Source organism: Molothrus aeneus, chromosome 9, assembly GCF_037042795.1.
Source record: "Molothrus aeneus isolate 106 chromosome 9, BPBGC_Maene_1.0, whole genome shotgun sequence".
In the NCBI taxonomy this organism is placed as follows: domain Eukaryota; kingdom Metazoa; phylum Chordata; class Aves; order Passeriformes; family Icteridae; genus Molothrus; species Molothrus aeneus.
This window is the reverse complement of record NC_089654.1, coordinates 248228-272219: the sequence shown is the minus strand read 5'-3', so window position 1 is coordinate 272219 and position 23992 is coordinate 248228. Positions and strand designations below refer to the sequence as shown.

Here is a 23992-nt window from a genome sequence, read left to right as displayed (position 1 = left end):
CAGACTTATGCTGTTTGAGAAATAATCACAAATTGGCTGTGTTCAGCAGTTATTGGCAGGCCTCTTAGTATCACAATAGGACATGAAATGAAACAACATGCACACTGGAACCTCCAAGGTAAAAAAAAAGGGAAGTTTATTTCTCGACCTTGATATATATAGAATTGGAAAAGTGACCCTGGATTAGGGGATGAAATTGCCACCTCTCCAATGACACTGGTCAAATCAACAGTCCCTGAAATTTCTCCTCCTCCAGAAAGGAATGCAAAAACAATCATTATTTACATAAAGTGCATGGGAACTCCATTACAAAAACGTGAACATCAAAAGGCTTAGAAGAACTTAGAAGAACAGGGCGACTTAGTTACCATTAAGTTAGTTACCATTAAGACCATGCCCTATTATTCCAAAACACTGATTAAAAACTCTTGTTTCTAACTATGGATTTCAAGTCAATTATTGGCATTATAACTAATATTTTTGAAAATGTAGCTAAAAGGTATTGAAAAATATAATTTGATTTCCAATCACTATCACCTTATTTTTTATCTTCCTAAATACATGATCTGGTCTGTTAGGTTTACAGTAATTACATACAGTGTGTCATCTCATCCATTATGCATGAAAGCAATAAATTCACCTTCAAGTGACCTTTCCATGCTGCTGGAAAACTACAGAATGTTATTACTAATCAGCAAGAAGTTTATGAACTTTCTAAAATCCTTCTACTTGTCAAGGTTGTGAACAAAGGTTTTGAAGAAAGTTAAAAGTGTTCTTGGATTTTAATGAATGGGAATTAAAGAGTATAATTTAGTGCTGCCTAAATTAAATGCTATGTTCTAATTGCACAGTAGCATAAGACAGGAAGCAGATACCTGGCTAAATGCAGAACTTCAGTATTTCTTAATCCCATGTCAAAAATCCCAAATTGTGATTCCTGGGAACTGCAGCAGCAATAAAGATCGCAGAAAACCACAAGCAAGTGCTCATAGATAAACTTAGAGCTAACGCTATGTGCTCTGAGAACACAGCCTTGCTTTCAGGACCTATGAGACCATAGTCCATTTGCAATGAAATCCAAGAGCCTGACATTTTAAGTCAGTCAGTTTTAAGTCCATTTATCCTTTGTAATACTCTCAATTAAAAAAATCCAAACCCCAAACCAAACCAAAACCAAACCAAAAACAAACAAAAAAACCAAACCAAACAAAGGAAAAAAAACCCAACAAAAAACCCAAACAAAACAAAAAACCCCCACTAAATGTTCTGTGTAAAACTGTGTAAAATAGGAACCACTGTGAACAAAGCCTATGCAGATTTCAGGAAACACACAACAAAGAGGTCCCTTTAGCCCTGAACTCCCATATCCTGGTTTGCCTTCTTCTTTACTCAGAGCTAAAAAGACATATCTTAGACCACATCCTCTTACATCATCTGGTCACAGAAGTTTCTTTTTCTCTCTGCAGATTTATGCCTGTCCACACAGAAGTTCGACTGGACTCAGCAGAATCTCCTGGTCTTTCCTAAATAGAAGCCACAGCAAAAACCACACTAATCCTCTACCACTATTATAAGACTCAAGGAACAATCCAATGACAGAGAAAAGTTGGCACTTACAGGTCCCAGGCTCCTATAAACAGTATACCACACTTAGATTTTCTGCTGAGACACCTTCTTTGCACTAAGTGTATGTGGTAACATTAACAGTGTATGAATTCTTAAGGTAAGAAGCAGAAAGATAAGAAATACCTTACTTTAAAAGAGAAAGCTCTATTAAGTACAACCTCATTAAAAGGTAACTGATATTCCTTGAATGCCTCCTGTGAATTCCTTGTTGAACCTGTTTCATGCAACAAATGCAGTGTCGTATTTTAAACCCCAATTTTCTGCTCTTGGTAATGCAAGATGGAGTTCAAGAAGAGTGTACTCTAGAGATCATTTAATAAAATTCAACATATATTAAAATCAGACAAACATACCTACTACCTTCCTTCAACAGTGCAATAGCAATCCGTATCCGATTTCTTAGGAAGATCAGCATCAGTATGATTATGACCTCAACACCACAAAGTATTATCACTGTAAACAAGCAAATAAAGAAATTAGATTTATCAAGAACGAAACCAATATGATGCTTCTGTAATTTTTTCTTTGTAATTTGAACTATTGTTCATGAACTCTGTTAAATTCTCTGCCTGAGCAGTTCTTTCTCCAACTGCACCTGCCAAACTTCAATCCCATTACATAGGTTTTTAAATCCCATTGAAAAAACATTCTATTTGCAACGAGTTAGTCAGAATGTATATGACCCTGATATTTATGTTTTTAACAGAAAAATGGAACATATAATTGTCAGAAAAATATTAACTTCAATGTGAATGCAGTATCTAGCCTTAGATACAATTCATCCTTTACAAATTGTACTTTCCACAAACAAGAAATTTGCTCATAATACAAGCATTTGTTCATGCTATACTGTTGCTCATTTGTAGTATTTAGATAATAAAAAATAGGAGATGAAGAGTCAAGTTTTTCATGGAGAGCGCATTTTTCTGATCTACATTGTTCTAAAATGTAGATGTACTAAAATCAAAAGGTTTGTTTGAGTATTACCCTGGCATGAACTCCTTTCACCTCATTTGAGTTTAAAAAAAAAAAAGAGACTAAGATAGGACCATCCTGGTCAAATCACTTTCACCTTCCAGTTGCGTTGCTGGAATCATGCTCTGATATTAGAGAGCTGAGAGCTCTTAATTATAAGCAGCATTTGAATCATAACTCTGATTTCAGTAGAGTCTGCTTCTATCTGCCTTCTATTCGTGTTGGTTCAAAACCTACTTCTACAGTAGAAAGTAAGAAAAATCTGGGAACTTCACCTAGAGAAGACTGAGTCTTTAATGCCTGAAGCACACATCCTCCGACTCTGAGACATATCCATTTATTTTTGGTGCTTCAGATCATTAGACAACATTTAAACCAGCCCAGTAGGGGCAGATTATTGTATGCAGCAGGACCTGTATCCTCCAGCTGAAACCAAGAAGTTCTGTGGAGGGAGAGGAAGACAGAAGGGACAGGACCCTTAAGTATCCAAAAACTTATATGAAGGTTTGCAAAGGAAGATGAGATTTGGCTTTAGGTCCCACAGCTTAGATATAGTCTCAGAATATCAGACCCAATAGTCACAGAAGATGTTGAATTGCAATCCCAAGTATTACCCCTGGCAACAGAACTGCAGGTGCCATTTCCCCATGAAGGAATATAAAAACAGGATTCTTTGAAGTTGGTCTCATTCCAATTTGTCTCTGTTACATTACTGTACTTGTCCAAAACACTGTGAAAAAGGCAAGCATTGTCAGTACATGATGAGTTCTAGACTAGAACTCCGACTATGTTTTCTTCAAGGATATGAAACTATTTACTTCGCTGGGTGATTTTGGAAAAGAAAATTAATTCCTGAGTACCGTAATTTACTCTTGTGAAAGTGACACTAAACTCTAGGTAAACTATACACTGGCTGCTAAGAATCAGGCAGGGGAAGAGCCTGAAGAGTTACAGGGGAAAAAATGCATAATAGAGTCCTAATATTCTCTATGGAGAGCACACTAAAAAGCTTTGCCTCAACAATATATATAGAAGATGTCTCATAAGCTCAATGGATCCAACACAGAAGTAAATGAAGACATAAAGAAGAGACAGGAGATTGAAGCAGTAAGCTACTGTTCTATTAATTTAGCTACCAATAGGGAGAGGCAGTGTTTTTGGTTATGATCCATTCATCATCAGTTAAAAGTCTTTGCATCTTCTAACAGAGCAGTAACAGGAATGCAAGTAATATTTGACAGTTATTTCTTCCCTCTTCTGCTCCTCCTTTCTTGGGGGGGGGTGAACGTGTATGCTGCAGGTTGTCTTGTTCCAGTAGGATTTTGTTTAAAATGGTTCATTTCACAGTCTTAGATCAGACAACAAGAAAATTCAGTGACCTAAGTGTAAACTGACAGGAGACCTCATTGTGGTCTTCAACATCCTCACAAGGGCAACTAGAAGGGCAGGTACCGACCTCTTCATTCTCATGACCAGTGACAGCACTCTAGGGAACAGCTGGAGCTGGGTCAGGGGATTTAGGTGGGAGGTTAGGAAAAGGTTCTTCCCCAAGAGTCAGGCACTGAACAGACTGCCCAGGGAATGGTCATGGCCCCAAGGCTGCCAGAGCTCAACAAACATTTGGACAATACTCTCAGGCACAGGGTGGGATTGTTGGAGTGTCCTGTGCAGGGCCAGGAGCTGGACTTGATCATACTGATGGGCCCCTTCCAACTTGGCATATTTTATTATTCTAAGACACAAAACAAGTGTAGTTATTAATGTGACTTATTAATCTCATTTCTGGGGCTCTCAAAGAGGGAGAAAAAATAATCTGAGAGAGAAAAGTACACTTCCTTGCACAACTTCATCATGATGAACTTAATTACTGCCTTCTGCTTTCCCCATGGTGAAGACTGAACACACAGGAAGTAGAATGCTCCTAACAAAAGATTTTTTCATTCTTATCCCTAGTGTGATTGCATTATCTCCCCTTACAAATACACTAGCCTCTTTTAAAAAAGCATATTTTTACACAATACAGAGAAAGGGAATTCTGCTTTCTTCTCTGAGCAACGTGTAGAGGAGGAGATTTAACAAGGCAGAAAGTGTATTAAGACACTGACTGATTTTCCTGAATATCCATTAACAGATACCAAATGTAAAAGGGCACTTACTAAATGCTAGCCATGTTTGCCTCAGTTGCAGGTACACTTTGAAGTCTGTCTGGAATCCAATATCATAAACAGTGAGGTCAGATCCAGGTATTCCTTTAAGATGATCATACTCCCAGTAACAATGCCAGATGCCTTTTAAAAAACCAATCAATAAAATAGGAGTGTGTATGAAGAGTGCAAAGACAAATTTTAAAAAAATCTTACAAGCCAAATGTTTTGCTTTTGTATAAACCTGTCAGGTAAGCAAAGCCCAAAAATGCATCACTGTGAGACTAGCCAATTATGATATCATATATATGGGAAAGAAATATCAGTACAAGTGATTACAGACTAAGCATACTGTGCATAGGTAATGCAGGTTACTACATCTGCTGATAAGTATCAGCACAGCTGGATTCTTACTGCATTGTGCTGCCATTTATGTCCTTCTCACTTAATTGTGTCTAAAACTAGGCATTAATTCACCCAATTGTACCATTTAATTGAAGTAACTACTGATTTTCCAGACTTAAGCAGTAAGAAAAAATAGTCTCAGAGGCTAGAAAATTACACCTACCATAACCTATAATTCCAATCACACCAAAGATGAAAATCCAGAAGAGAACCCCAGCTGTGAACCTCAATAATACAAGGAACAGCAGACTCAACATCATTGCAATGAACAGTCCACTAGAAAGTGAAGAAACAGAAACAAAGGGAAAATGAGTGTAAGAATCTATTCACATTCTTGCATTCCTGTTACTTCAAATGAGGGTCACTTCATCTCAGATAATAGCATGATTTGTAAAAAAGTATTTCAAAATCTTCATTATGAAATACATTCTCATGGCTGTTATCTGCCATTACAAACAAACAGCTTATATATGATGATCTCACATATGTGTACTAGATTCTCAGGCCGGTTGAATGGGATTAATAGAATGCCTTTTTTGTCACTTACACCAGCTGAAAAACTCACTGCCTTTTTCAGGCCACAGTCTAATTTACAGTACAGAAAGTTAAATTGGAGGGATACCTATGTGTGGGGAAGTTGCTGGTTTATGTCCTCCACAGAAAATCCCTGCTTGCAAAGAAACAATGTTAGTAAACAACATTCTAGAAGCTTCCTAGGAAAAAAAAAGAATTACATTTAGGAGAAAAACCATCAGGAGGTTAGAAGGACATAATTTCTACTCATCACCACTTCTACTAATCAGAAGACGAAATGATTAGGGCACTATGATGCATAGAAAGAAACTGTTAAGAGCCTTTCTATGAAGTCCCTAGGAAAGATGTTTACAGTGCCTCTTCTTCATCAAGACAATAATTAATGTAATGTAATGTAATGTAATGTAATGTAATATTTGTTTTCATTTCACTCCTAGAAAGCAAGTCAGAAAGGAAAAAATTATTGCAAAAGGCTTTTTCACTCCGCATGGCTTTCTAAACAATTATGAAGAAAGCAATATGAATATTAATCCCATTGAACAAATATTCAGCTCAGATGCTTTAAAGAACATTTCACGTCTCATTATTTTTAGTAGGTGTTACATGCAAATTTTGTATTAGTACAGACTCAAAAAAATTTAAACCCTCTTCTCTCCTGTGTTCAGTAACTTTTCTTCTGAATGTTCCCAGCTTATTTAGCCAATAACCAAAGCTAAAAAATGGGGCAGCCTGATCGTAAAAAAATCACATCAGCTTATTTAGTTAAACCTTTCTAAGTTTGTCTTAAGTCCTATGTCTTTAATGGCTTCCTAGCCTGATGTATTTTCCCTTTCTGAATGATTTACTGAAATTCAGAATGTATTCCTCCAGAAACGTTGTAGTTTTGGAGCTCCATCTTGAAAGCAGTAAATTACCTTTATCTAAAGTTATCTTTAGCTATACATGAGTCCTAGTAACACCAAAACTGAGTACAGAGTAGCAACTGTCTTGAACAGACTAGTTCCCTCAAACTGAGGCTTGAAGCAGTAGTTCTTTCGAGATATGCTAAAAAGACTACAGCAATTCCATATTTAAATTCTAATCCAGCCTCCCTTCAGTGTCAAGCCTTCACTGTTAAAAACTTCACCCAACCTCTGGCACTTAAATATATTTGTCCAGAAATCATGTGATCTATGCTATCATTGGGTGAAAAGTGTGAAGAAAATTATATACAACTACTTTGAAGTGGTAACACTTCCTTACAAAAAAATACCATATTTGAAATGTGGAAACTTGCTTCAATATTAAGAATTTCTGTTCAAAACAATGGTCAGTTCTCTGTCCAGTGTGTTCAGTGGTATCTCCTTTGAAAGAATCTGTACCACAAACCTGATTTCAGTAAGAGATAGAGAGACCCAAGCTTGCTGAATATCCATGAGTTTCCTGCCACTAAATATTGTGAGCTGAGTATCAGACTATGAGAAAGCTGTCTTTCCATCAGTGTCTGAACACCTTTAAAAGCTGACAATTTGTGTTTCTGAACTGACTAAATTGCCACATTATTATCTAAAGTATGTATTAAATGCCATGGATTTGCATTCAGGATTGACTAATGTATGCTTAACATGTGCATGTTAAAGGTTCTCACCTGGCAACAAATTCTGTTCCTGTTTAAATAGATCAACACATTGGTCCATCAAAACCAATATTAATGGGCTAGGAGTTCACAAATACTTACATATTTGCTTCAACAAAGAAGCTACTTCTCTTGTTTTGGTGCTGCATTTTAATTAATTGGTGATTAATTAATATTAATTGCAAGATAAAGTTAATACTGTTCAATAATTTTTGTTCTTGATGTTGCTTTGCCTGCTGCATTGGATTTATGGATTCATATTGAACTTAGGGATTATAATGAGTTTAACTGAATATTGCTTGCACAAATTTAGAAACGATCTGTTTTATATATGTACTAGTGATACTTGGCAGTGCAACTGGCTTTAAAATTACTTAATTAAGATTTTTCAGTTTTGGAATTGTTACACACATGGGTGCTGCAAAAGAAGCCTGCTCCTCCTGATTTTCTGACTGGCAGGACATTAAAAAGCTATTCCAGATCAACTGACATTCTATGTATGTATGCTGTACTATCCTTACCATCCACAGAACTGTAACTATCTTATTATCATGTGCGATGAAAGGAAATTACAGTTTCTTGAGTTTTAAAATAGAATATGTACCAAATACATACACAGTCTATTTTTTTATTTCCTGCACATTCCAAAATGAGTTTGGAAACACTAAAAGCACCAAAAAACCCCTTACATTAAAATCCAATACCAAGAAATGGCATAGTCTTCAAAAATTTTCATTCCAACTGATCTTGCATCCAGGACATTATTGATGCCACTGAGAAAAGAAAAATCAAACAAAAGTTGCTTCAGGTAGAAAAGGAGAATTTATTTAAACAACAAATATCATCAGTGAAAGAATTTGAAATATCTTTGGAAGTGATAAGAGTATACTACAATTTTTTTACAACTATACTCGAGTTCTGTCACCAAACCAACATCAATCACAGTTACAGCAAAGAAAAATCTGCATAAGAATGTCTCTACAAGTCCTGAAAAAATCAATTAAAAAGGTTTTATTGTCAGAATTGCTTATTATGTCACAAGGCAAGTGTATATTATCGATATCTGCAATGTACCAAGGGACAAACAGTAGTGACTCTAGAACTGCTAATAGCATTGAACCAGAAAACAGGTCAGTGAAGCAACTTCAAGGAACTGTTTTTCTATTCTGCAGAATTCTGAAGCCCAATACATTATTTTTTACTAGAAGCAGGAGCACTCGGATGAGGTGAGATGCCCAAAGTACTAGGCCAGCCCATGGTAGTGGAAAGGTCATTACAGAACAGCATAGCCAAGGCCATTCCTGGCTGGCCTGAGTCCTGCAGCACGAGGATTGCATTTTGAACCTCAGGTAATTTTCCTTGCAAAACTTATTTTTGCTAGAAAAAGTAAGAATTATTTCAAAAAATGACTGAGACCATCAGACTTAGGCTTTTTGCACTCTTTGCTCCTTTCTGCACACCACAGTACTGGATTTCCTTAATGGAACTTTGGAAGTGCTCAGGCATAGAGAAACCATTTGCTACCGAGTCTAGCTTGGGTACCCTCAGTCATTTGCTACAAGATTCTGATTTTTTAAAATTATTAAATTATTGTGCAATCTCAGAATCCAACAAACACTGAAGAAGGGTAAAACCTACTTTGCAGCTTCCCTGAGATCAGTTACATTTCTTGTTTTCCCTCTTCCATCTTTGAATGTAGTCTGATTTGCCACGGTCAACACACCATTCTTCGTGGAGAAGTCTGGGAAGCATCTCTTCAGAACTATTCAAAATATCAAAACAAAGCCTGCATATTACATCTCATGTCAAGCTCTGCTTTTATCATGTGTGTTTTGCAACATATTTAAATAACTTCAGATTCACAGTCAATTGTTTTTCAACTGATTATATAGCAATATGTTGACTTTGACAAATCTTGGAAGAGCCATTGCATTCAAGATTATGATTTTTATGCTCAGAGGCTTTTTATCTAAGCTCAGGCAGGGTTGGATCATAGATTTCAACTGGAGATTCTAGGTCCTACCAAATAACAACAGTACTATACATAGGAGTTTAAGAATTCGTAATGTGGAACTTACTCTCTGTCAGTATCTGGGCAGCTTATAAAAACTGCAGCTTCTCAAATATGCCATTTAATGGTAATAATCAGACCAGCCCCCAAGGACAGATTCAACTTGACTGATCACGAATCATATTAGCCCCAAACCAATATATAACAGCAAGTGTTGTTTTCCTTATATGCCAGATGAGCTCCAGTACCAGCCACTATCACTAGATATTCTTGGAGATGAAGCAATGGAAAAAAGACAGAAACAACTGGTTAGAGAGAGGGAAGAGGAGATTATAAAAAAGCGAGAAAAGGAGGTGTTTGCATACTCATTTACTTTGCCCTGTTCTTTGCTGCAAAACATCCTTGGTTTCATTCCAAAGAGAAGAGCAGGTGAGTCCTCCTTCAGAGGTGTACTTCACATAACCATTCAGTGCTTTCCTTACCAGATTCCAACAAATAGTGATGCCAGGGCTCAATATTCAGTCTGATCTATCTTCCCCAGCAATTATTCTGAATAAATGATTAAGCAACATATCTTAACATATCTTTTCCGCCCACTGTAATCTTTGCTCATTGATGTAGTCTAAAAGAATATAAGAGCTTCTTTGTAAATTATTTTATGTCTTTTGGGTCAGTACTTCAGTTTTCATACAAACTCAGACTATGTTTTAAAAATTTAATCCATATCTTCTCCTTTTAATGACATACTCCTGGTTTACATGACCCCTACTTTAAAGTATGGCAAAAATAAACAGCAATTTCTTCTTCTGTAAGATTCTGGGTCAATACTACACTTGTGCAGCTGAGATGAGCTCTGAGATCAGTGGTTATCTACTCAGAAACACTTGCTGACCATAGTGAACTTTTTTGCTCCGGAATTCCTCCGTATGTCCTGCATAGCCAGCATTGCACTGAAAGGAGAGCTGCATTGTAACTGGGCTGAAGTATCGTTTGAACTTCAACACCTGGCCATATGATCCTTCCAACATTTGTAGCATTTTCTTTATGCCAATGGCATCTCTTGTTTTGGAAGGCACAATTTCAGTTGAAGAGCTTTTGCTATCAGTGATGATTTAAGAGCAAGAAAGAGCTCAGCTTGACCTGATCACACACTGAATATTCCCAGACAACTGTTAGAAAAAATATTAATAAATATTTGTATTTTCAAATTGAATTGATTTATGCTTTAAAACTGAATTAATGTGAATGTCAGATAACAAACAGCTCCTAGTGATGTTGCCGCAAAACACATTTCAGACTGGAGTTGTGCATTAATATGAATGCTCACAATCTGCTAAGATGTGTATAAGAAGTAGAATCACTCACAAGGCCTGCTTGGAATGATCATCGAAGGACAATCTTCATCACGTAGGACTTGAGCAATAGACTAAAAAGGGGAAAAATAGGAATGCTGAATAAAAGTACAACATCATGTTTGTTTTTCACCCAGTCTGAAGGAATGCCCCAAACTGGGCTTTGTAGCCTCCTCTCCAAATTTCACTGGTGGAGCTGCAAGATACATTTATACCTAAGTGAGAATCCAAACTGTCATTGTGATTTGGGAAAAGACTGTTCTTTTCTTTTCTAGTGACATAAAAGAAAAGACTTTTGGATCAGCATCTAAGCCAGAACTGACTAGACAATTGTTCCTTGCCTACGCTTTATCTTTTCTCTTAAAGAAAAGTAAGATTTTAATCCAATTAATATAGCTGAATTGCAAGACATTTTAAAGATGGGAAAAGTAACGCAGTACATTTGAGTACAAAATCAGTTATATGAAGGATAGATTAATTTTCTTAGCTAACTTTCCAAGTAGCTATAGATGACTTAGGAGACTTAAGGATTGGTTTGAGACACTCTACTGCTGTGGGGTACTTAAGTACTAAAGGATACTGCTTGCCACAGGACTGCAACTGAATGAGTAGCTGCAGGTAGTCTTTTAAGCTAACAGGAATCATTTGAAGAGTGGAGGTTTAGTGTGCATTCAAGACCTTCAGCCTGGATTAAACAACTGTCAAATCACCTAAATGGGACATCTCCTTATATGTTGAAATCAGAATAATTCAAATCTTTGATGCAGCTCAGTAAAATCATGCAAATTAAATACTGCTTGAAGAAAAAATGTACTTTATCATCTACAGATACATACACACCTTGCGAGGATTGTTAAAACCAGGTTTGCAGAACTGTCTGAAGTAATTCCACTGATCTGGTCTATATCTGTAGGAAGCCTGAACATCAATGTAGGTTGCAAACCTGTCTGGGCACTTTGAGACACAAAGCTGCAAGAAAAGAAAAAATAAGTAAAGACACACTCTGGGTAGAGAAGGGTAAGGAAAGTCGGTGTAATGAAAAAGCAAGAAAAATGCCACTGCCTTCATTAATGTTTACAGCTGGATTTAGAAAAGATATGTTCTCCTTTTGATTCCCTAAATGAATACTACTAGAATTCTTTGATAGAAAACACTTTCAAAGTGTGTTCTCCTCATATCTGGCATATCAAGCCCCTCTCTGTATCTTCTTAGGTTTTACACATTCTCATAGGCAAGAAGAGCTTTCAGTCTGTTGAAAAGAGTATTATTTTTCTGGGCAGCAAGAAAAAACCTCTCAAGTCCTCCTTTATATCTATCATCAGCAGTAGATAAGAGCAAGGGGGTGTGACAGCTATTTCCACAGGATACATACAATTTTTTCCTACTACATGTATAAGGAGAACTTTATTTAAAGAAAGTCTCACTAAATCCAAAGTCTCGGGTACTGTTATTCCATCCTTCTACACAACCTCTTCAGTCAATTACATCTATACAAATATTGTCAAGTTAGGTGTAAATCACTCAAAAGTGACTTTTAACTGTAGACTAAGAAAGGACTTACAAAGCCAGGGGATGCCTATGACAAGAATGATGCTCACATGACTCAAGGTATAGCCATTACAAGCTGGATTTATGTGAGAAATCAGGTGAGGACTGGGGTTTATTGAATGCATCCATTGAGAAGTTGTGATTTAGATTTAGGATATGGAGAAGTGGCTGCCCCGATAAACAGATTCTTAAGGTTCTGCTGGTCCCTGGAATCACACTAAGGACAGACATTCTGACTCCTCAGCATTAAGACTGTGAGGTGGTTTGAATTCCATCTTTACAGCAAGTTTCAGCCTTTTCTAAAAGGCAGTTTGTTTCCAAAGCTATGCTATCCAAACACCCTTTGCAAAGCTCTGCTGTCCAAGTGCCAGAGAGACATCATGCACCAAAACTGTCTTTCATGTCAAGGGCATTCCATCATAAGTAATTCACCAAAAAGAATTTTGGGAAGAGGTCTTGTACTAACCCTTAGAACACAACAGATACCACAAGAGGGTCTTTCTATAAGAGTATTTCAGTCCTATGGGCTACCCACAGGCCAAGGAACAAAGAAAGAAGAGTTTTGTCCTTGCTGGGACAGCAGGCGACTAACAAGTACACACTTTACTATAAACTGCTTGCTATCTATGAAACAGGCAGTGAAATGTGCTGTCTATGGATCCAATGGACTGTATTAACTGTTTTCAAATCCAGCCTTATTCAAGAACTGAAGCTCCTCTCATGTTAGTTCTTGGGGGTTCTTCCTCTTGATATTTATATGTATAGGTCAGGAATGAAGGACCCTGTTTGCAGTTCAAAAGAGGAATGATCAAAACAAATTTCTTCAGCATTTTTAGAAATGACCAGTCATTTAACCATCTGCAGTAACAAACAGCATTCAAAAACAGCATTCTTAGGTTTGGAGATGTTGCATATTTGAAAATGAACAAAGTAACTACTCTGCTCCCAAAAACTCTCCTTTAACAAGTATTTCACCCAATTTGATTCATGGCCATTGCCAACCTGACCACAGCACCAGCCAAATCCCACATAATGACCTCATATTTCTGAACAGACTGAACTGTTCTAGTAAAAGAGTCTTAAGACTGCAGGGCAACAGTGTCAATGTCTGCATGTGGACAGATGGGGGATTCCTGAAGCAAATCTGCAGCTGATGGAGCAAGTTTTCATTCTGACAGCAACTAGCCAATGTTAAGAGGGATCTTGCTCTTTCTTTTTGGAGATTTTCATGTATTATGATCAGGAAAATTGTCTTGCAAGAAAGATCAGGAGGTTAATCTTAACCCACACAAATGCAGTGACGAGGTTTATTTCACAACTTCATGAGGAGCCACAGCACAACAGAGTACAAATTGTGACATAAGGCAAGAATAAGCTTTCAAAATCTTCACTTTTGAAAGAGCCGTAGGCTCTAATAACATCCAGATAATCCTGTCAATGGCAATATGCACAGTTTCTTGAACATGTTCAGCTCTGAAAACCTTAGGTATAAATCAATATTTTCTGCATTCACTGAATACTACTGGATAGCTGCCTGCGATGAATTCATAAATAAAAAAATTGTTGTGCTCAAGTCAGCTGACTTTTTTTGTCTACTCTTATCCAAAATATACAATCTTGTGCATATCCACTTCATTTTTCTGACCGTCACACACTACAGAGAGTGTGCTTGCTACAAGTAATTTATAAAACAACCATGTTGTATTTTGAGGGAAATGAACATCAATTTTTAAATCCAAACAAATACATGTCTCATTTTTAAGCACCATGACTAAGATGCAGGGAAAATATTTTATCTCTACATTTTCACTCACCTGTGTTGTAGGGCACTGTAGGTTTATTAACACTACGGGGCTGGCACATTTCAGAATGTTGAAGTAAAACAAAATGGTCTTGTTCCTACGGAAATGGATATAAGATAATAATAATCATCATAAATATAGGTGCTTATACATCCTACCATTCCAAAATTTGTAGTATACATTGATATTTAAGTTCTATTACTGTGAACATCCATATTGAAAATACAAGACAAAAAAAATCCCAAGTAGACCTTGAATGTTTCACATCAAGACATCTATGAAACCAGAAATATTTGCTCTAAAGAATGATAATTTTGACACGTTTTTATCTGCAGCATGATTTTAAGCTGAAACAATCTGTGTAGCTGTAGTCCTGCCTCGAGAGGGTGAAGTTTGTAGAATAACCCTGCAAAAACATCATAGTCTCTGCGCCACCAACATCCTGTGTATGAAATGCATGCAAACTCACCATCAGCAAATGCTTCACTGTAAAAGCTGCCTAATTTTTGTTGATCAGAAGGTGGCACCAAAATCAATCAGAAGCTTTTTATGGTTGGAAACCAAAAGCACTTGTCCAGAAAACAGAATATAATATCATCTACTAATAACACTGACAAGATCCCCCTTGATATAAATAAGGGTCAGTCTGTCAGTCCCACATATTTGACATCAACTGGAACTTGGAGCCTTGTGGCAGCTGTCACTTAAGTCTGGATTTGTTGGAAACTTAGGACCCCAAGATCTCTTGATTTTAAGACTTGGGTTTTGAAGACAGCAAAATGTCATGTTAGACTTTGCTACGTCAGAAAATTATCAGATAGCTCTAGTGAAGATAATATGGCAGTAGACCTGCCCTTTTTAAACAAAACTTCAAAGCCAGTTAGTCAGGGTTATGCAGTGCTCCTGCATATGCACCCCAAGAAATGGTGCATATGCTCCCCTATGGACTATGAAGGGCCACCAAGCTGATCAGAGAGATGGAGCACTTCTTCCATGAGGAATGGCTGAGAGAATGGGGATTGTGCAGCCTGGAGAAGAGAAGGCTTCAGGGGTGTCCTAACTGTGGCTTTCCCTGAAGGGAGCCTACAAAACATTTAACCTGAAGGGAGCCTACAAAAAGTAATGGAGTTGCTACTTACAAGGGCCTGGAGAGATAGGGCAACAGGGGATGCTTCCCACTGACAGAGAGTAGGTTCATATGGAATATTGGGAAGAAATTCTTAGCTGTGAGGGTGGTGAGGCTGTGACACAGGTTGCCCAGAGCAGCTGTGGCTGCCCCATCCCTGCAAGTCTTCAAGGACAGGCTGAACAAGGGCAACCTGGTCTAGTGGAAGGTGTCCCTGGCCACGGAATGAGGGTTGGAATGAGATGAGCTTTGAAGTCCCTTCCAACTCAGGCTATTCTATGCTTCTGTGATGTGCAAGAGACTCCACAAAGCAGCGTTTGAGCCCCCACTGACCTTCACCATGGCATTGCAGCACAGTGGGAGCTCTGTCTTGTGAGCAGGATGGCAGTATTAACAATGAAGGGTGCTTGGGCTAACAAGGCTGCCCCTCTTCTATCTGTCCTGGTTCAACATCAGTCCTGCTTCTACATCTCATTGTATCCCCCAGCCTGGGACATATCCTCTGTTTTCCCACCAGCACGTGACTCCCACCAATTGCTAAATAGGGCTATACCATCAAAGACACTATTTAGCACCACTGCACATTCAAACTCCATTTAAGACTAGGATTAACTCAACTGCCTGACATTTTTTACAAGGTTAACTTGTTTTCACTGAGGTATATTCATTCTACTATGCACTGTTTAAGAAAAGACACATTCTGGCAAAACTAATTCACCACCACTAGTTGCTCTTTCTTTAAATTAGTAGAATACAATTTTGGACTGAAATGCCATCATTCTTCAATAGTTTCTTGATGGTATTTATGATCTGTGAGCTGCTCAAAACCATTAATGAATTCTCTTTTTTTTTTCTTAGCCCACTTGCTGGTATTGACAACAGAAAAGAAAGTTTAAATACATACATAACACATGAAAACACACACTGAGAATTAGATCTGTATTCTGTATAATGAAACTGTGTTGTATTCCATTAGTACATTATGCTCTGTATAATGCAAAATGAGTTCAGAGATTACACATCAACTAATGGATAGACTACAGGAAGACATGAAGAGGTCAAACAGAGACTTTCATGATGATACAAAAATAATTTATTTGACTCCATGGCATTCACTGGAGTTCAAATGGGTTTTTGCACAAGCTGTGAATGTTGGCTTTGTTTCTAACTTGCCTTTTCCATTCCTCAGTGATTACTGAAAATACTTGTTACAAGGACAAGATTCAAAACACAAAGATTGTGATTACTTTCCAAGAAAAATGTCTCAGACTAAACCCTTGGAGACTTCAGAATACCACAGCTCTGGGTTAGTCTTTCACACTGCTTACTTTCAGAGGATCTGAAAAACAGTGGTATTGACAAAAGCCTCACAAGCATATCCTCAGCCCCATTCCGGGGACTAGAGGGATTCTTTCAGAGGAGTATCCTGGCCTACTGCCATAAACACTCTTGCTTTTCTGGTAGGTTGCATTATGTGTCTTCTGATCTTTATTTTTATAAGAATCTCCTCAATGTACCAAATATATGCCAAAATGCAGTTTCAGTAGCTGTATTATTTTCCAGCAATCCTATATAGGGAGGGTCATTTGTAAATACAAGCCGAAAATCACAGTGTAAAAAATAACTAAAGGGAAGACTCAAGTAACAAACAGAAAGATGGAATGGGAGTGAATGGTAAAAATCAGAGAGAAACACCTGGCTCCACATCACACAGGATATTGAAGCTGTGTGTCTGAGACTCCCAAAGTCATTTGTCCTCTACTTCCTATTGGCGACAGAGGGGACAAGGACAAATTGGCAGCATGGTAGGGAGCAGAGAAGTGTTGCAGTGAGGGGAACACATACGCCACTACAACTTTTTCCTCCTTGCTTTTCCTCTTCAGGAAGTTTGACTCTCCAACAATTGCTATGAAGAATAGTCTTGAGTGTGGAACAGGTTTTCGTTCACTAGCCTGTTTCCCCTGTAAAAAAAACTTGAGAGGATATATAGGCCTAGCTCAACTTCTGTTCCAGTCTCTATTTCCTGCTCCTCCCCTTCTGAACTGCCCTTTGGACAGTGGCTTCCAAATTTTTTTCCACAGAAAACTAAATGGAGAAAGAAAGAAGCAGCAAAGAATTGTTATCAAACGCTAGCATAGCATTCAGCTTCTTGACAGTGACAAAGGCATAAAGCATGCCTAAAACTTACCTTTTGAAAGGAAAACAGTGGGTGAAGAAGCAAACCCTTTTAAAATTCTGTTTCATAAACCATTTAGATTTTCAAAGAAAACATAGATGCAACATCTTTCCTCCCTGAGCAACTATTTTCATGTGTAATTACTCTGTTGGTATCAACTAACTAATTTAACTCTTACAATTCAAAATCTAAAATGACAAAAACAGGGAGAAGTAAATAGAGCCATTTAGCTCTATTTTCCTCCTGTTTTCCAAGGAGGATGTAGTTACGGCTGTTTGTCTCCCAGACTACTCAGTCTCCTTTCTCCTGGCACAGGAAAAAAAAACAGGAGCCTTTCAGAACATACTTTAATGTTATTTGGTGCATATTGACAAAAACCATAGACCAGGCTAAAATGCCTTAAGACTTCTCTTATCCCAAGGTGGATGAAGAATTACACAATAGGTTATGAATTACCCAAACTTTGGCAGTTAGAAGCTGTGCCAGCTAGTCACCTTCTATGCAACTGCTGACACAATCTTTAAGTTATATTGATACATTACAAAAATATTATCTAAATGACACAAACAACTGCCTTATAGTAATAATTTGGATCTGGATTTGCACTGGGAAACTAATACATTTCTGAGCTTCATTTGGAATAAATACAGAAAGAGTGTCACCGTCTCTTTGACAGAGACTTGAAACCTCACATCTTATTCACAGTGCATGACTAAAAAAGGTATATGAATGGATTTAGTACTCACTCATTGAGGGTATCTCTCTGACCACAGAACTGCCCATAGCTGTCAGTTGGATAAATCACCTTCCTGGGGTCCCCGTGCACCCAAGCTGCAAAATACACAATACCTCTTAAGATACTAGTCAAGTGTTCATAGTTAATGATTAAAATTAGCTAGTATGAAAATGTATCACTTCTGAAGTACCATTTTATACTTTGTAGATCAACACTGAAGAGTACTGATTTGTAGATTTCCTAATGAAATATTAAAACGCAAAGCACAGTAAGTTCTACTAAGATATGGATTAAACTGTAAGAAAGCAATCCAATGCTCCAAGTCCCTTCTAGCCTGACCTTGAACACTTCCAGAGATGGGGCAGCCACAGCTTCTCTGGGCAACCAGGGCCAGGACCTCACCACCCTCACAGGGAAAAATTTCTTCCTAATCTCTAACCCAACTCTGCCTTCTGTTAGTTTACAAGCCATTTCTCTGTGCCCTGTCACTCCTGTCCTTGTGCAAAGTCCCTCTCCAGCTCTCTTGGAGACCATTTAGGCACTGGAAGGAGCTCTAAGGTCTCTCAGAGCCTTCCCTTCTCCACACTGAACAACCCCAACTTCTCAGCCTGCCTCCATAGCAGAGGTGCTCCAGTCCTCAGAGCACTCCTCCTCTGAACTCACTGCACTATGCCAATGTCCTTCCTGTGCTGGGGGCTCCAGAGCCAGATGCAGGAGTGCAGATGGGGTCTGACAAGAGCGGCAGAATCCCCTCCTTTGACCTGCTGACCACACTTCTTTCAACACAGCCCAGGATACATTTGGCTTTCTGGGCTGCAAGTGTACATGGCCGGCTCATGCCCAAGCCTTATCAATCCGCATTGCCAATTCCTTCTCCTCAGGGCTCCTCTCAACCCAAATTGTTTTTCTCTAGCTTCTGCTACCTGAAATTTTCCATCACAGTTACTTTATGATTGCAAACTTTCCAAACCGTGTCATTTTTTTAAACACACCTAATTTTGAGTGAGTTTTTAATCAGTAAACACATGGCTTTGAACTTCTCCCTAATTACCTGCAGAAAAGCAGCTCTTCAGAGAAAGACCTTGGGGCCCTGGGGGACAACAAGCTTTCTCTGAGCCAGCAGTTTAACCTCAGGGCCAAGAGGGTGATGAGATCCTGCGGTGCTTCAGGAAGAGCATTTCCAGCAGGTCAGGGAGGGATCCTGCCTCTCTGCTTAGTCCTGTGAAGCACCTCTGGAGTGCTTGCTCTGGGCTCATCGGGACAAGAGGAACATGGAGCTCCTGGAGCGGGGTCAGCAGAGGCTGCAGAGCTGAGCAAGGGCCTGGAGCATCTCTGTGCCCAGGAAAGGCTGAGCGATCTGGGGCTGTTCAGCCTAGAGAGGAGCCCCAGCTGAGAGGGGCCCTCAGTCCTGTCTGTCAGCATCTGCAGGGAGGGGGCAGAGCATGAACCAGGCTCTGCTCCGGGGCCCAGCAATGGCACCAGAGAAATGGGCAGGGACTGAGCCCAGGAAGTTCCATCTGAACATGAGGAAGAACTTCTTCCCTGTGCAGTGATTGTGCACTTGAACAGATTGCCCAAACAGGAGACTCCACAGTCTCCTTCACAGGGGATATTCCAGAACCATCTGGACACAATCCTGCACCATATGCTCTGAGATGACCCTTCTGAGCAAGGATGTTGGACCAGATGACCCACTGTGGTCCCTTACAGTCTCACCCAGTCTGTGTTTCTGTGAATTACAATAGATACTGAATGTTAATTCATTACTTGCTTCTGTGAAAGGCATCACTTATTGATTGGAAAGCTTTGCACTAATATTAGCAAAAGGGACATTTCAATAAAAAATTCCAACATTCACAAAGCTGCTTCCCATCTATATGAAAAGGCATTACTATACCTCTATTTACTTACCCACAACTCCTAATGCAATGTAACCCAGAATGACAACTATGAAGATCACACAGCAAATAATATCTGTGCAGTGCCTAGGGGCAAGAAACACTTTTTAAAAATAAGGTCTTTAATATGACCCCTCAAAACCACTGATTGTCATATGGTATTTTTACATGTGAGTAAGATATCTGCATGAGCACTTTGCAGAAATTTTAGTCACAAACTCACGTTTGAGGTGTAAAGTCCTGTTTTTGCAGCAAGACCAGCAAATAAATGTGTATGCTTTTTTTGCTGTAGACAATGGAACATATTGAAGAACAGATTTAAATACTGTTGAAACAAGTAATACTTTACAACACTGGACCCATGAGATCACTTACCATACAAGTGATGATATAAGTGGCAAGATATACTACAGGACATCTGCCTCAGAATTCATTTTTAGAATCTGACATTCTTTCTGTTTTCCAATCCATGTTTCCTCTTACAGAGAAACATTTTTAACATAAAAGAGATAAAGGGAACATATTTTTCAAACAACTGGAGAACTTGAAATGTGTTTGCAAGTGTGGACACTTCTTCAGAGAGGAACAGCTTTATAATCTCACTGAAATAAATTTTTGGTGAGGTCAAGGTGGTACAGGATCAACATGATAGTAACCTAAGGTAGGACAACTGCTCAAAATTGAAGAAGCAATTCTAAAACAATGCTTCTCATTTCCCCATCCACCATTCAGAAGCAGTTCTGACACCACTCAAGCTTGGCTTGATACACGGGCAATAACATAAAGATACTTCACAAATCAGGACGAACTCCCTAAACAAGTATTTCTATTTATTTCTAAAATTATTAGCTTTCAGAGAGGAAGAACTACATCCTGCATAGACAAGGATAGCGTGTTTGTGTTCAAATGATAGTATGACAAGTCTGTAGTATGCTTCTCTGTCATAAATTTTCTCCTGAGGATGGTAAAACTGAAGTAACTTGTGGTTCTCTAATTTGTTCTCCTCAGTAACAGCACTAAATGCTAGTTTAGAACTTAGCTCTCTACATCTGGAAAAACACTGAAAAATTGCCCATGATTAAAAGTTGGACTTGATGATCTTGGAGGTATTTTTCAACCTTAATGATTCCATGATTTCCTTAGATGCTTTCTGTGCAATTTCACTCTGCTCGTAAACTAATGAACCTTCTAAGTGGTAACATGCTTTCACGTGCATTTCATAAAACTAAGTGAAGTCAAGCCAGATTGTTCTGTTAGGTGGCTCTGTCACAACGAGGTGTATCAGAACTACTACACATGTTAGATGGCAGATACTAGCCAGTGCAAGGCACACAGACTTGGCATTCAAACTAAAAGGACTTAAGAGCACACAGCTTAATACTCTCTAGTAATCATCCATCCTCAAGGGTAGTAAAGATGGTGGTCTGGATTTAGAAGACTTGCAGAATCAAATTCACAAGTTTTGCTAAAAAAATGTTTAACTCGTGTTCACCAAAAGAATTTAACAGAGTGAGTTATGATATTTACCTGTTGTGAATAGGTCCTCTGAACTTCGGGTCAAATTTCCTTGGTTCACCTGCATTTAAAATAAAACAGTATAAAAGCATGTTGTTATTTAAAATAAAATCTGTCCAGAGGGGGATGTTAACACCAGCCTTTGAAGAGCATCTTCCATATATTAATATTTAATCATTTTTCTTAAAATCATTTCATATGGGCAATATCAGTAATTCACCAATAAAATTACCTAGGTTTTGTATATGAGATTAAAGCTTTTTTTTCTTCCAACTTAAAAATATTGAGGGCCTCACATTTACCATGTAATAAGTTACCTTTAATGTACATCCTATCACTATGCCTATGCATAGGCTCCCAATGTGTTTGAGAGACAAGGATTATGCCTCCCAGTCACATGCTAAGTGTGTCTGACAGCGAGTGAATGAACCCACCTCTCTCCAGTTACAGGCTAAGAGCTTCTGATTTTTCTCCAGAATCACAGAATGTTAAAGGGTTACAAGAGACCTTAAATATAATCTAGTCCCAACACCTCCTGCCATGGGCAGGGACACCTCCTCCTAGACCAGGTTGCTCAGAGCCCCATCCAACCTGCCCTTGAACACTGCAAGGGTTGGGGCATCCACAGTGTCCATGGGCAATCTGTTTTTCATGTGGCTATCCTGGTTAGCACAGTTCCAGTTGATTCACTCAACACATAAAAAAACCCCTATATTAAACACCCACCAAATACTAACCCACCAACCGGTGCTTCCCATGGGGACCTGAATAAGAGAAATTAAAGTACGATCTCACTTGGTAAAGAGTAATAAAAAATTACAGTCAAATCAAAATTTTCAAGATTGGGCTACTGTATGAAGAGAAACAAGCAGCTTTTCATTCAGCAGACCAGAATTTGGATTTTTCCTTTTGAAGCTAGCTATTCAGCTTTAGGGGACTTTTTCCTTACAAAGTTCAGTGATTGTGAAGATTTACTGAACAAAATTCTGTGCAATGAGAAATTACTCCTTCATTCAAATGTCAAAGCTACAACACAAATTACTGCTTCGGAGTGCTTTTTCACTGTTTTCTTAAGGATTTCTTCCTCTGAATATCCCTGGTATTACATGGTGCTACCAGCCTAAATTTCCTCCCCTGGGCCCCAAAGAAAAATATTTATTTTTGTCAATTAGAGAACAAGTCAGCAACTTCTCAAAAGTGGAATTTGCTTATTAACTACATGACACTATATTTGTTCTTGGTTTGTATCAGAAAAACCTTATCAAAACACACACACACCAGTACAATAAACACAGCAGTTAATAAAATCCTATTTGCCCTTCATCTGAGGTACTCAGATCCACCTTAGCAAGCTCCTGAAACAAAAATATCTTAATACAGAAGAGACCAAAAAAATTAAAACTTTAGAGAAGTGATGTATGACAGCAATGCTGGGGAGTGGAATAAGCTATGCTGTGATGCATGGTCAGGAAAGCAAATGTACCATACACAATACCTAATGTTGGGCCAACACCTGTATATTGAACGAACAATTTTTAACAGAAATTCCTACAAAACAAATATTTCTACTACAAAATAATTCACCACCAGAACAAAACCATACGTAACATTACGCCCCATAGACATGTTCTGGCTTTAAGGCACGCTGAAGCTGAACTTCTGCTCTTACAGGACCTGTTGAGCACATAAGAACAGCCACATCAGATCACTCAAAAAAATCCACCGAATCCCCACCCTGAATGTTATAAGGGGCCATCTCTGAGGAGGAATGCAACATCAAGGCAAATACTGTAGTATTTACCCAACACTGATATTACAGAGACTTCCAACTGCATTTTTCTTAACTAAAAGTACTGACTTTGCATTTAATAGCTCTGAGTGAATTTCTTTTTCGTTCATTGAAAAATTGAGATTCAAGGAATCTCTATTTACCTTGCATATACTTTAACAATCTGCAATGCTCTACATCACAGACTCCTACAAGTCAATCAAACATTTATTTTATCTGTTTTAAGCTTGCAATCAACCAGTTTATTACTGTACTGTGTAACACGGCAGCATGTTATGCTAACAAAAATGTTACAAATTATTACACTCAAATGTCCTGGTCTGCTCAAATGTTTCTTGTACATAAGCCATTTCATAGTTTTGGTCACGCTTATATTCCTTTTCTTACCCTTTACAGCACTACTACAGATCACTAGAAAAGGAGGGGCCAGAATGGCACAGGATATTCACCACGAACATTGGACGTGATTTATATAATCCCATGATGACTCTTTCTATCTGACTTCAGTCCATTCCTAACAATTCTAACAGTCTACTTGCTTTTATGGGCAAACATTTTTATTGAGTCACCCCTAAAGACTCCAAGTTCTCACTCTTGAATTTTAGTAGTTAGCTCAGTCCCAGTACTGGAGGAGCCTAGTCTCCAAAGTTATTCAATGTTCTCCTTAAAAATTAGAACAATTAAGTAGAATGAACATTTTGAAACTGTGCAGGTGACAAGTGTTCTGGAGACAGAGGTAT

At 38.3% G+C, this 23992-nt stretch overlaps 1 protein-coding gene across 1 annotated transcript in view; it reads right to left on the bottom strand.

Annotated features, from left to right (window-relative positions):
* Nucleotides 1-23992, bottom strand: part of SLC44A5 (solute carrier family 44 member 5) — a 70314-nt gene that overhangs the window by 17541 nt on the left and 28781 nt on the right. Inside the window, exons 2-12 of the mRNA XM_066555608.1 lie at nt 21476-21524; nt 19962-20035; nt 18061-18145; nt 14025-14109; nt 11503-11631; nt 10676-10736; nt 8938-9061; nt 7989-8072; nt 5314-5426; nt 4758-4889; nt 1980-2079 (exon numbers count right to left, since the gene is read on the bottom strand). Of these exons, the coding sequence (XP_066411705.1) occupies nt 1980-2079; nt 4758-4889; nt 5314-5426; nt 7989-8072; nt 8938-9061; nt 10676-10736; nt 11503-11631; nt 14025-14109; nt 18061-18145; nt 19962-20035; nt 21476-21524 (1036 nt within the window). The remainder of the gene's footprint in view (nt 1-1979; nt 2080-4757; nt 4890-5313; nt 5427-7988; nt 8073-8937; nt 9062-10675; nt 10737-11502; nt 11632-14024; nt 14110-18060; nt 18146-19961; nt 20036-21475; nt 21525-23992) is intronic.